Source organism: Chiloscyllium plagiosum, unplaced genomic scaffold (genome assembly GCF_037043375.1).
Source record: "Chiloscyllium plagiosum isolate Xiang-an unplaced genomic scaffold, Cpla_swu_hap1 HiC_scaffold_11, whole genome shotgun sequence".
Taxonomy (NCBI): Eukaryota; Metazoa; Chordata; class Chondrichthyes; order Orectolobiformes; family Hemiscylliidae; genus Chiloscyllium; species Chiloscyllium plagiosum.
The window spans coordinates 79,418,242-79,430,447 of record NW_028270149.1 but is presented as its reverse complement, the minus strand read 5'-3'; the positions used below and the strand labels follow the sequence as shown (position 1 = coordinate 79,430,447).

At 43.9% G+C, this 12,206-nt stretch overlaps 1 protein-coding gene across 5 annotated transcripts in view; it reads left to right on the top strand.

The window, feature by feature from the left end:
* The window catches only part of LOC148148840 (sodium- and chloride-dependent neutral and basic amino acid transporter B(0+)-like), a 134,923-nt gene extending 123,362 nt beyond the window's left edge, over positions 1-11,561 (top strand). For all 5 annotated transcript variants that reach the window (XM_087991794.1, XM_087991792.1, XM_087991795.1 and 2 more), the window contains 3 exons: positions 5,211-5,320; positions 6,324-6,494; positions 11,301-11,561. In XM_087991794.1, the coding sequence (XP_087847920.1) occupies positions 5,211-5,320; positions 6,324-6,494; positions 11,301-11,438 (419 nt within the window). In that variant the 3' untranslated portion in view covers positions 11,439-11,561. The remainder of the gene's footprint in view (positions 1-5,210; positions 5,321-6,323; positions 6,495-11,300) is intronic.
* The last annotated feature ends 645 nt before the right edge of the window (positions 11,562-12,206 follow it).

The following is a 12,206-nucleotide window of genomic DNA, read 5'->3' as shown; positions in this document are numbered from 1 at the left end:
AAAGCAGTGGACCCAGCACCAATCCTTATGGCACACCGCTGGTCAGTCTGGAAAGCAACCCTACACCTGTTCAACCACTTTGGTATCAAAATAGCTAGCTTTCCCTGGTTTCCAAGTGATCTAACCATGCTAACTACCAGGCAGAAACTTGTTGAATGCATTAGTGAAGTCCATCCCGACTACATCTACCACTCTGCCCTCATCAATCCTCTTTGTTATGTCTTGAAAAACTCAAGCAAGTTTGTGAGACACAATTTCCCACCCACAAAACCATTTTGATTATCCCTAATCATTCATGCCCCCCAAAGGGGTGAGAAGTGACTCAGTGGTTAGCACTGCTGCCTCACAGCACCAGGTACCCGGGTTCGAGTCCACCCTCAGGGACCGCATGTGTGGAGTTTGCATGGGTTTCCTCTGGGTGTTCTAGTTTCCTCCCACAATCCAAAAGATGTGCTGATTAGATGAGTTGGATTTCCTAAATTGCCTATAGTATGGGTTAGGTGCATTATTCAGGGGTAAATGTAGAGTGATGGAGTCGGTGAATGGGTCTGGGTGGGTTACTCTTTGGAGCGTTGGTGTGGAATTGTTGGGCCAAGTGACCTGTTTCCACACTGTATGGATTCTATGATTCTATAAATACATGTAACTCCTGTCCCTCAGGATCCCCTCCAACAATTTGCCCACCACTGATGTTATGCTCATAGGTCTATAGTTCCCTGGATTTTTTTTAACATGTTTGTAAAATAATGGCACCACAGTAACCAACCTTCAGTCTTCTGGCACCTTCCCTTGGCTATCGATGATACAAGGCGTCCAGCACTCACTTCCCTAGCTTCCCACAGGATTCTGGGCTACACCCAATCAAGTCCTGGGGATTTATACATCTTTATGCATTTTAAGGCATCCAGCATCTCTTCCTCTGTAACGTGGATATTTTTCAAGATGTCGCTATTTATTTCACCAAGTTCTGTAACTTCCATATCCTTCCCCACAGTAAACATTGTTTAGTATCTCGTCCAACTCCTGCAGTTCCACATATAAGTAGCCTAGCTGATCTTTGAGGGGCCCTATTCTCTCCCCAGTGGCCTGTTTGTCCTTAATGTACTCGTAGAAATCCTTTGGATTCTCCATGACCCTATTTGGCAAAGCTATCAGATGTCTCCTTTTCGCTCTCCTGGTTTCCCTCTTAAGTATACTTCTAATGCCTTTTTAATCTTCTCAGGATGCACTCGATCCCTTCTATCTATACCTGACATATGCTTCTTTCTTTTTTTTGACCAAAACCTTACTTTCCCTCGTCATCCAGCATACCCTACCAGCCTTGCCCTTCACCCTAATAGGAACATACTGTCTCTGAACTCTCGTTTTCTCGTTTTTGAAGGTTCCCCATTTTCCAATTGTCCCTTTACCTGTGAATGTCCACCCCAATCAACTTTCGAAAGTTCTTGCCTAAAACTGTCAAAATTTGCCTTTCTCCAATGTAGAACTTCAACTGTCAGATTTGGTCTATCCTTTTCCATCACTATTTTAAAACTAATAGAATTATGGTCACTGGCACCAAAATGCTCCCCCACGGACACCTCAGTCACCTGCCCTGCCTTATTTCCCAAGAGTATGTCAAGTTTTGCTCCTTCTCTAATAGGTACATTCACATTCTGAATCAGAAAGATTTTCTTGTACACTCTTAACAACTTCCTCTCCATCCAAGCGCTTAGCACCATAGCAGTCCCAGTCTATGTTTGGAAAGTTAAAATCCCCTACCATAACCACAGTATTATTCTTACAGATAACTAAGATCTCCTTACATATTTGCTTCTCAATTTCCCACTGGCTATAGTACAATCCACATAAAGTCATCACCCCTTTCTTATTTCTCAGTTTCATCAAAATAACTTCCCCGGACTTACTCCCAGAAATATCCTCCTTAAATACAGCCATAATGTTATCCCTTATCAAAAACACCACTCCCCCTCCTCTCTCACCCCCCACCCCCATTTCTATCCTTCCTATAACATTTGTATCCTGGAACATTAAGCTGCCAGTTCTGTCCATCCCTGAGGCAGGTCTCTATAATTGCTATGATATCCCAATCCCATGTTCCCAACCATGCCCTGAGTTAATCTGCCTTCCTTGTTAGGCATTTTGCATTGAATGTAAATGCAATTTAATTTATCAGTCCTACTTCATATTTTTTGTTCCTGCCTGGCTTGACTCTTAGACTTGCTCCCTCTCTCAACTGCACCAGTCTCAGACTGATCCCTTTTTTCACTATCTCCCGGTTACCACAACCCCACCCACCTTTACTCGTTTAAATCCTCCCAAGCAGCTCTAGAAAATCTCCCTGCCAGCATATTAGTCCCCATCCAATTCAGGTGTGATCCAGCCTTCTTAAACGGGTCATTTCTACCCAGAAGAGATTTCAAAAATCTGAATCCTTCTCCCTGCACCAGCTCCTCAGTCAGGCATTCATCTGTTCTATCCTCCTATTCCTACCCTCTCTAGCTCATAGCACCGGGAGTAATCTGGACTTACTTTTTAACCTGCTGCCTAATTTGCTATATATTCTCTCCTCAGAACCTCATTCTTTTCTCTTCCTATGACATTAGTTGCAATGTGTAAAACTATTCCTGCTGGTCGCACTCCCCTTTGAGAATATTCTGCACCCTCTCCCAGATACCCTTGATTCTGTCACTACACCGGCAATATACCATTCCAACTCGCTGTCGGACGCAGAAGTGTCTCCCTGTGTCTCTGATTAGAAAGTCCCCTATCACAATCGATTGCTTGGAACCTGACATACCTCTCATTATATTAGAGCCAGCCTTGGTACTAGAAACCTGGCTGTCAGTGCTATATTCCCCTGAGAGTCCATTCACTCTCTACATTTTTCAAAGTTAAAAATTACACAACACCAGGTTATAGACCAACAGCTTTATATGGAAGCACAGATGCACAATCCTTTATCCAAAATGCTCCTGTCCAGCTGGCTTTTGGAATTTGAAATTTTTCGATTTGAGAATAATTGACAGTTTGATGGTGAAATTTTAAAGAATCTTACCGAAGAGCAGACTCACTATGAGAAACGGGCCCTGAGACAGAATTGAGGCCAGCCAGTGCTGGGCCATACCCACTCATGTCACATCTGAGTGATACACACGGAGTGCATGTGGAGTTGGGTTAACTGTTTGCATGCCAAACAACCTTGTTAATGAGATAAAATCTTCACAAAAAACCTTCAGATTTTGGAGCTTTTCGGATTTCGGGATTTCAGATAAAGTGTTGCCTACCTGTACAAGCTTTCAGAGCACTGCTCCTTCATCAGGTAACTAGTGATGTTTTTCAAGTATGTTTTCAAAACAGCATATTTATTTGAGATGGGGATAGCCACAGGAGACTCCTGCACTACCTGCCTCCCTCTTCTATGTTTCCTGGAGGTAACCCATCTACCTGACTGTATCTGAGGTTTATCTCCCTTCCTGAATCTGTCACCTGATGCACCTGCTAGCCCCTATAAATTCCTCATTGCCTCTAACTGCCCCCCAACTAATCCATGCCATCTGATAGGATTTGCAAACAAACCAACTTCCCGAAGATTTAATCATCAGTAACATTGAACTTCTCCAAAACCTCTCACATCCAACAGGAAGAGCACATCACTCTACTAAAGGCCGTCTTTACACTTTAATAATCTGCAGACCCAGAAAATAGCACAGTCGTACTACTCTAAAAGCACTCCTCTTTGTACCTATGCTTTATATTGTTAAGGTTCAATCAAGAGACAGATCTCAATTAAAGATATACTAAAAAACAACCACTCTACTCACTATTATAAATTTACAAAAAAAGTAAGGTTACACTAAAAAAGTTCCACTTATCTGCTTCCCTGCTGTAAAGTTCCCACACAGGTTTCTCCAAGGTGAATTCCACTGTTTGTTTATTTTTCTTAGAAGGAACTCTGATGTCCAAAGATACTTGTTCCTAAACAACAGAGGCAGTCAGCAGTGCAAGTTTACTGCCTGGTCAGACATCTAAGCAGGTTTACTCATAGAGTCATAGAGATGTACAGCATGGAAACAGACACTTCAGTCCAACCTGTCCATGCCGACCAGATATCCCAACCCAATCTAGTCCCACCTACCAATACCTGGCCCATATCCCTCCAAACCCTGCCTATTCATATACCCATCCAAATGCCTCTTTAATGTTGCAATTGTACCAGCCTCCACCACATCCTCTGGCAGCTCATTCCATACACGTACCACCCTCTGCATGAAAAAGTTGCCCCTTAGGTCTCTTTTATATCTTTCCCCTCTCACCCTAAATCTATGCCCTCTAACTCTGGACTCCCCAATCCCAGGGAAAAGACTTTGTCTATTTATCCTATCCATATCTGCTCTCCATTTCTCCTTTTATAAAGTACTGTTGTTTTGATTTTTTTTCCAAAGTACCAAAACAATGCAACACCTTATAAAACAGTGATTACAGCTCCAAAAATGTGAGGAAATCAGCTCCAACACTGAAAACACTTCGAAAAAGGAGCAGCTCTTACATTCTTAATTTTTTCCCCATCCTCCATCTTGGATTACCCAGAGTCCTGTGATTTAGATCTTCATTTGCAAGTGTACCTTCTTTAATTGTCAAAGATCTGTCCAACCACATGTGAACACCTTGTATTACTGGGTTACAGTTAGCTGTTGTTGGGGTCAGTTTTGCTGCCGGCATATTCCTGTTAATTGCTGATGGGGAACCTGTTCAAACATCTTCATTCCAAGCTCAATTGCTGTTTACTACAGAAACCATTCAGTTCCCCCCAGTCATTCAGGCAGGTGGGAAAACATAACAGCTTGTGTATTCATGATGTTTCCTGTGATCTCCTGAAATCCACCTTCCATTCTTTATCTCTGCACAGAACTTCCTTTGATGCTCCCCCATTCTGATAACAGGGTCTTGTCCATCTCAGTACAGATCAGAAACTTGAGCCTTTCTTAGAGAGACTTCTTCAGGATGTAATGAAACATTTTATTTTCACGATAATTGGGTTGGTGACAGGGAACAAGTTACTCCCCTGGTTTGAAATCCTGAGCAATCTCTTCTCTGGTTTAACCTTTTCATCAGTGATACCCTGTACAAGATGAACTTCAACAGTAAACAAGCCACCCTGAAGACAGGACAGAGCGAGTGATGGTGTCTCTCTGCTTCCTTGTTCACAGGGACAAACCGATTCATCAAGGACATTGAGATGATGATTGGGGAAAGGAATTGGCTTTTCTGGCTCTGGTGGAAACTCTGCTGGTTATTTGTCTCTCCGTTTGTATTAGGAGTAAGGAGATGTTATATTATTACTACATAGATTATTGTCAACTAATTAAAATGATGTTATAGTTTAGAAATAAGCAAAGGTTTGCACTGAGAAAAATTCTCATTCTGTGAGAGGGACAAAAATGAGGAGGCACAAATCTAAGATGGTCCCTAATAAATCCAATAAGGAATTTGCTCGGGAAACAAATGGAATGTGCAACTTTCTATTGGGAAGAGCTGAAGCAAGTGGCAAAGATATAGCCAAGAGGAATCAGGTTAGTACATGAGGAAGAAAGAAATGTACAGTTCAAGGAGAACCAGTGAGAGGAGACTTATATGGAGTGTAAACACTAGTAAAAAGGTCTGTTGGGTTAAATGGCCTGCTTTTGTACTGTACATTTTGTTGTCAATTCAGTTCTTCATTGTTGATATATTGCTTGATCATTAAAAATCTAATGAGCATGAATAATTAATATTGTAGAATTAAATTTACAACATTACAGACAGTTACTGATTAAATGTGATTGGAAACTAAATGCATTTAAAATAGTAAATGCAGAAGTAAAGTAATAAAAAACATATAAATCGAACACATTCTTTAAATATTCTGAAAATCCTGAATATAGAAGCCCTCTTTCCAAAAATAATGACATCACCTACCCCACACCCCTCACCTGAGCTCATGAAGAGTGTCATTCCAAATAAAAACAGATAAAGATGTTTTGGAAATATTGTGCCATGGGAGAAATATCAGAGAAAGAAAAGTGCTGTTGTGAATAAGAGAGGGAAAGAAATGGATAGGAAGGACATGAAAAGCACTCGAACACAGCGTGATGTTGATGTTTTTCAGGTGATACACCACAAACCACCTTACATAATGTTTGTTTGCTGAAGAGGCTTTATTTGAATTTCTGATATGTAATTTCACACGATGTTTCTGTGAACAAAACTGAAGATACTCATGTTTGACATATTAGATTTTGTTCTGTATTTTTGGTCTTGACTTATGTAATAATTTTAAACAGATGGTCTTCTTCTGGTCCCTAATGACGTTTGTCCCACCAATGTACGAATCTACTCGATATCCTGGCTGGGTAATAGCATTTGGCTGGTGTCTGACTATTATAATTGTTATCTGGATCCCTATTGTGGCTGTAATAAAAATTATTCAAGCTGATGGCTCCAACTTGTACCAGGTAAGGATACACCTTAATAAATTTCAAAGAGGAAAGAATAAGTCTCCAATATATAAATTGCATCACCAGTAGAAGTGTGGAGAAGGTGAATGACAATTATTCTAAGGTTTATGTTGATTTTATTTCAGATATTCTCCCAATATTTTTATTTTTGGAGTGAATTTAATCTGTATTTATTTGTTATTTCAATGAGAAACTCCAGAGAGAAAAATTGGACAAGTTGAAAATGAGCTGAGCAGATGTGAATCACCCAAGTCTGTTCCTTTTGATGGAAATAGCACACAGATATCATGCTGCCTGCTAACCTAAAGGAGAGTTACATGTGTACTCCAATGTGCACACTTAAGTGTACTGTTGAATAGCTGCACACTTCAGCAGGGAGCCCATGTTTTTTTGAGGAGTGCACCACGGAAAGATAGTTTCCACTAGGAACATAGGAAGAGCACGAGGCTTTTCACCATTTAATGTGGTTATGGATGATCAGACATTTCAAAGCCTTTTATCCACATTACACCCACAATCCTGTACACCACAGGTAATCAGAAATCTATCAATCTCTAATTTAAACATACTCGAAGACTGACTCTGTGGGAAGAAATTCCAGACCCTCTGAGTTAAAAGAAAATCTCATCGTTTCCCCCTTATTTTTACATTGAGCCACCTGGTTCCAAATTTCCCAACCAAAGTAAACGTCTGACTTGCACCCAACTGGACCAGCCATTTAAGTGCTAAGGTAGGCTTGGCATCCCCAACATGCTGAAGGAATAAGAGGCAGGGGAGGGAAACATGGCTATGTAGTCTGCAGCAAATCACTTAGCCTGACACAGCCTCAGCCTGAAATAGTTCAACTCATCTGAGAGTGCTGGGTCACATCAAGGTGCATCATAAAATCTATGCACACTCTTACACTCTCACTAACCTCCCCAACATTCACAATTCTACCATGGTCCCCATTCAAACTCACCAAACCCCCTCACTCTCACACACCCAACAATGCCACCCACTTATTTGCACTCATCACACTCATACTCACCCACCTCCTCACATCCACCATCCGCTCCTGACACTCATTCACTCTCCTCATACTCAAACTCACCCACCTCCTCACACTCACCCACCCCGACACTCTCTCACACCCATCCACCTCCTTTCACTAACACTCACCCATCCTCCTCAAATTCATCCATCTCCTCACAAACACACACAACACACACATACACATGTGCGCACACCCACACATATACACATACACACGCGCACACACACGCACACACCCCAACTTTCTTACACTCATTACCACCAAGCTCCCTCACTCCCACACCCACCAACCCCAATCACACTCACATCCACCAACCCCCCTCAATCTCTATGCACTATCCCCCTCACACTCACACCCATCAAAGCCCCCTTACTCACACCCACCCACCCGCCTCAATCTCACACCCACCGACCTCCCTAACTCTCACACCTACCAAACCCCCTACTCACACCCACCAAAACCCCTCACTTTCACATGCACCAACCTGCATCACTGACATCCATCTATGCCCCCCATTCTCACACCCACTAACACCCTCACATTCATGCCCACTAAACCCCCTCACTCTCACACGCACCAACCCCCATCACTCACACCCACCAATTCCCCTCATTCTCACATCCAACACCCCTCACTCTCACACCCAATACTTCTCACTCTCACACCCACCAATCTTCCTCCCTCTCACTTCCACCAACACCACTCAGTCACACCCAACAATCCCCCTCATTCTTACAGCTCTGCGGATGCTGCCTGACCTGCTTTTCCAGCACCACACTCTTGACGCACTCACATTTACACCGACTGACCCACATCATTCTCACACCCACCAAACCCCATCACACTCACACCCATCAAACCCTTTCACTCTTATATCCACCAATCCCCATACTCTCAAGCACAACACCCCTCACTCTCACACCCACTAAGCCCCCTCACTCTCACACTCACTAACCCCCCCATACTCACACCAACCAAACCCCGCTCGCACTCACACCCACCAACCCCCCTCACTATCATTTCCAACAACCACACTCACTCTCACATCCACTAAGCTGCCTCACTCTCACACGCAATAATCCCCATCACTCACACCCAACAAGACCCCTCACTCACACACCCTCCAACCCCCCTCACTCACACACCCACCAACCTACCTCACTATCACACCCACTAAATCCGCTCACTCTCACACCCACCAAACTGCCTCAGTCTGGCACCAATCAACACCCCTCTCACTCAAACCTACCAACCTCCATCACTCTTACACCCACCAATCCTCCGCACCCTCACACCCACCAACCCCACTCTCATACTCACAAAACCCCTTCATCCTCATACCCATCAACCCCCCTTACTGTCACACCCACCAACTCTCCTCACTCTCACACCCACCAACACCCATCACTTTCACACCTACCAAACCACCTTATTCTCACACCCATCACTCTCACACCCACCAACTCATTCACTCTCACACCCAACAACTCCTCCCACTCTCACATCGACCAACTCCCCTCACTCTCACACCTGCCAATTCCTCTCACACTCATACCCACAACACCCCTCACTCACAAACCCAGCAAATCCCTCTCTCTCACACCACCTTCCCCATCACTATTGTACCCACCTATCCTCCTCACTGTCATACCCACCAACCCCCCTCACATCACACCTACCAATCCTCCTCACTCTCACAGCCACCAAACCCCCTCACCCTCTCACTCACCAACTCCCCTCACATCACACCCACCAACCCTCCCCATTCTTGCACCCACCAATCCCCCTCATCCTCATACACATCAACCCACTTGACTCTCACACCCACCAAACCCCCTCACTCTCACACCCACCAACCACCCTCACTCTCAAGACATCTTGGAGTGCAGGTTCACAGTTCCTTGAAAATGGAGTCACAGGTAGATAGGATAGTGAAGAAGGTGTTTGATATGCTTTCCTTTATTGGTCAGAGCATTGAGTATAGGCATTGGGAGGTCATGTTGTGGCTGTACAGGACATTGGTTAGGCCACGTTTGGAATGCTGCATGCAATTCTGGTCTCCTTCCTATCAGAAGGGTGTTGTGAAACTTGAAAGGGTTGCAAAAAGATTTACAAGGATGTTGCCAGGGTTGGAGGGGTTGAGCTACAGGGGGAGGCTAAACAGTTTGGCGCTGTTTTCTCTGGAGCTTCAGAGGCTGAGGGGTGACCTTTTAGAGGTTTAAAAAATCATGAGGGGCTTGGATAGGGTAAATAGACAAGGGGTGAGTGAGTCCAGAACTAGACAGCACAGGTTTAGGGTGAGAGGGGAAAGATATAAAAGAGACCAAAGGGGCAACCTTTTCATACAGAGGGTGATACATATATGGAATGAGCTTCCAGAGGAAGTGGTGGATTTGAACAATTACAGTATTTAAAAGACAACTGGATGCGTATATGAAGAGGAAAGGTTTAGAGGGATATAGGCCAAGTGCTGGCAAATGGGACTAGATTAGATAAGGATTTCTGGATGGGTTGGACCGAAGGGTCTGTTTCCGTGCTGTACATCTCTATGACTCTATGACACACTCACAAACACCCTGACTCTCACACCCACCAACCCCACTCCCTCACTCTCACACCTACCAACCCCCTCTCTCACACAGTCAACACCCCCTTTCACTCTCACAACCAGAAACCCCCTCACTCTCACACCCATCAACTTGCCTCACTCTCATACCCACCAACCCCCTCACTCACAACCAGCAATCCCCCTCACTCTCACACCCACCAACCCCCTCTCTCTCACACTCAACAACCCCTCTCACTCACACCCACCAACCCCCTCTCTCTCACACTCAACAACCCCTCTCACTCTCACACCCACCAACCCCCTCTCTCTCACACTCAACAACCCCTCTCACTCTCACACCCACCAACCCCCTCTCTGTCACACTCAACAACCCCTCTCACTCTCACACTCACCAACCCCCTCTCTGTCACACTCAACAACCCCTCTCACTCTCACACCCACCAACCCCCCCTCACTCTCACAACCACCAACCCCCCTCACTCTCACAACCAGCAATCCCCCTCACTCTCACACCCACTAACCACCCTCTCTCTCACACTCAACAACCCCTCTCACTCTCACACCCACAAATCCCTCTCACTCTCACATCCACCCACAATCTCAAAATAAATTATAAAATTCTGACATATAATTACTCTATCCCCACTATTTCTTTACTTCTACTTTATGAATGAACTCTTTCTCACTGCAAAATACTACGTTCAGTGCCACCTGTCCTTTTATTGGGCAGTGATTTACACAGCTATATTTTCTCCAATGTCCTACCCTACTGCTGCTCACTGCTTCTGCAAACTCCAGCCACAATAAGGCAGCTGGCCCCTTGTTCTCTCCATGGGGAACAATCCCTCCCTCTAGCCCCCCCTTAACCTTGAGTGTTGGGAAATGAGTCAGAATGGGGTGGGATGGAGGGTTGGGACAGGGGCAGCTTTCTCATACCTTTGTGTCATCGTTCTTCTGCTTTCCCAAGGAAACTAGGACACAGCCATTCCAACTGCTCCTCAGATCCCCTTAAATATAGAGCTTTACACGAACAGGTAGGAGCTGTCACTAGGACTCCCGGACTGGTCAGGAATCCTGGAGCAGGGATTGACATCCTCATTGCAAAATAAAATGATTGAGACTGGGATTCTTTTCTCTGGTTAGGGGTTAATGATTTGGTTAAAATTAGGTCAATATACTTTTGCTTTTCCTTTCGCAGAAATTTACTGCCGCTTTCAAATCAGCCCCTGATTGGGGTCCGTACTTGGAACATCATAGAGGGGCAAGATACAGGAAAAGGCCTGATTTACCAGAAGCCCATGTCAGTATGGAAACTCTGTCAATAGGATCTTTGTGAAATTTTAATGAAAAATGTATTCTTAACTTGTGATCAATTGTAAAATCCTCTTCTCTTCTGGTGTTCATTCATTGTAATTTCAATGGGGAGTCTCTTGTGCAGCCAGTAAATCATTCAGCACAATTTATCTCTGCTTGAATTTTCTGTTTGAATCTGTTTGGGTCTGTCCAGCTGAGTGCTTCTGCCTCTCAATTTTTCTCACGTGGCTCTAATTCAACCTCGATTTCTCAATATCTATTCTTGTCGTATGGTGTTGAACTTATAATTATTTTTTTACTCACTACAATCCTGCAGAGTTCACTTTTTCAAACTCCACAATTGTGTGGACAGTAATTCTTTTCAGGTTAACTGCTGCTGTCTCTCTCTTTTTCTCTCTCTCTCTCTCTGTACTGATCCCCGTTTGAATTCTGCTTGCCCTAACCTTTACTTTGGTGCAGCTGAATGTATTGAAAAAACAAGAGGAGACATGTTGGCTGACTTTGATTACTCAGTCTGTCCACTTTCTGACTTTTGACGAGTATTATTTTTAATAACCTATAGCCACGTTTAATGCACAACATCTCCAATTGAAACAATTCATCAAAGTTAAAAAAAAGAAAGAATTGCACATGCTGGAAATTTGAAACAAAAGCAGAAATTGCTGGAAAAGCTCAGCAGCTCTGGCAGCATCTCTGGAGAGAAATCAGAGTTAACATTTCGGGTCGAGTGACCCTTCCTCAATTCCAAGACAATCAGTTCAAGGGCAATTTGGGTTAGGCAAAAAATTCT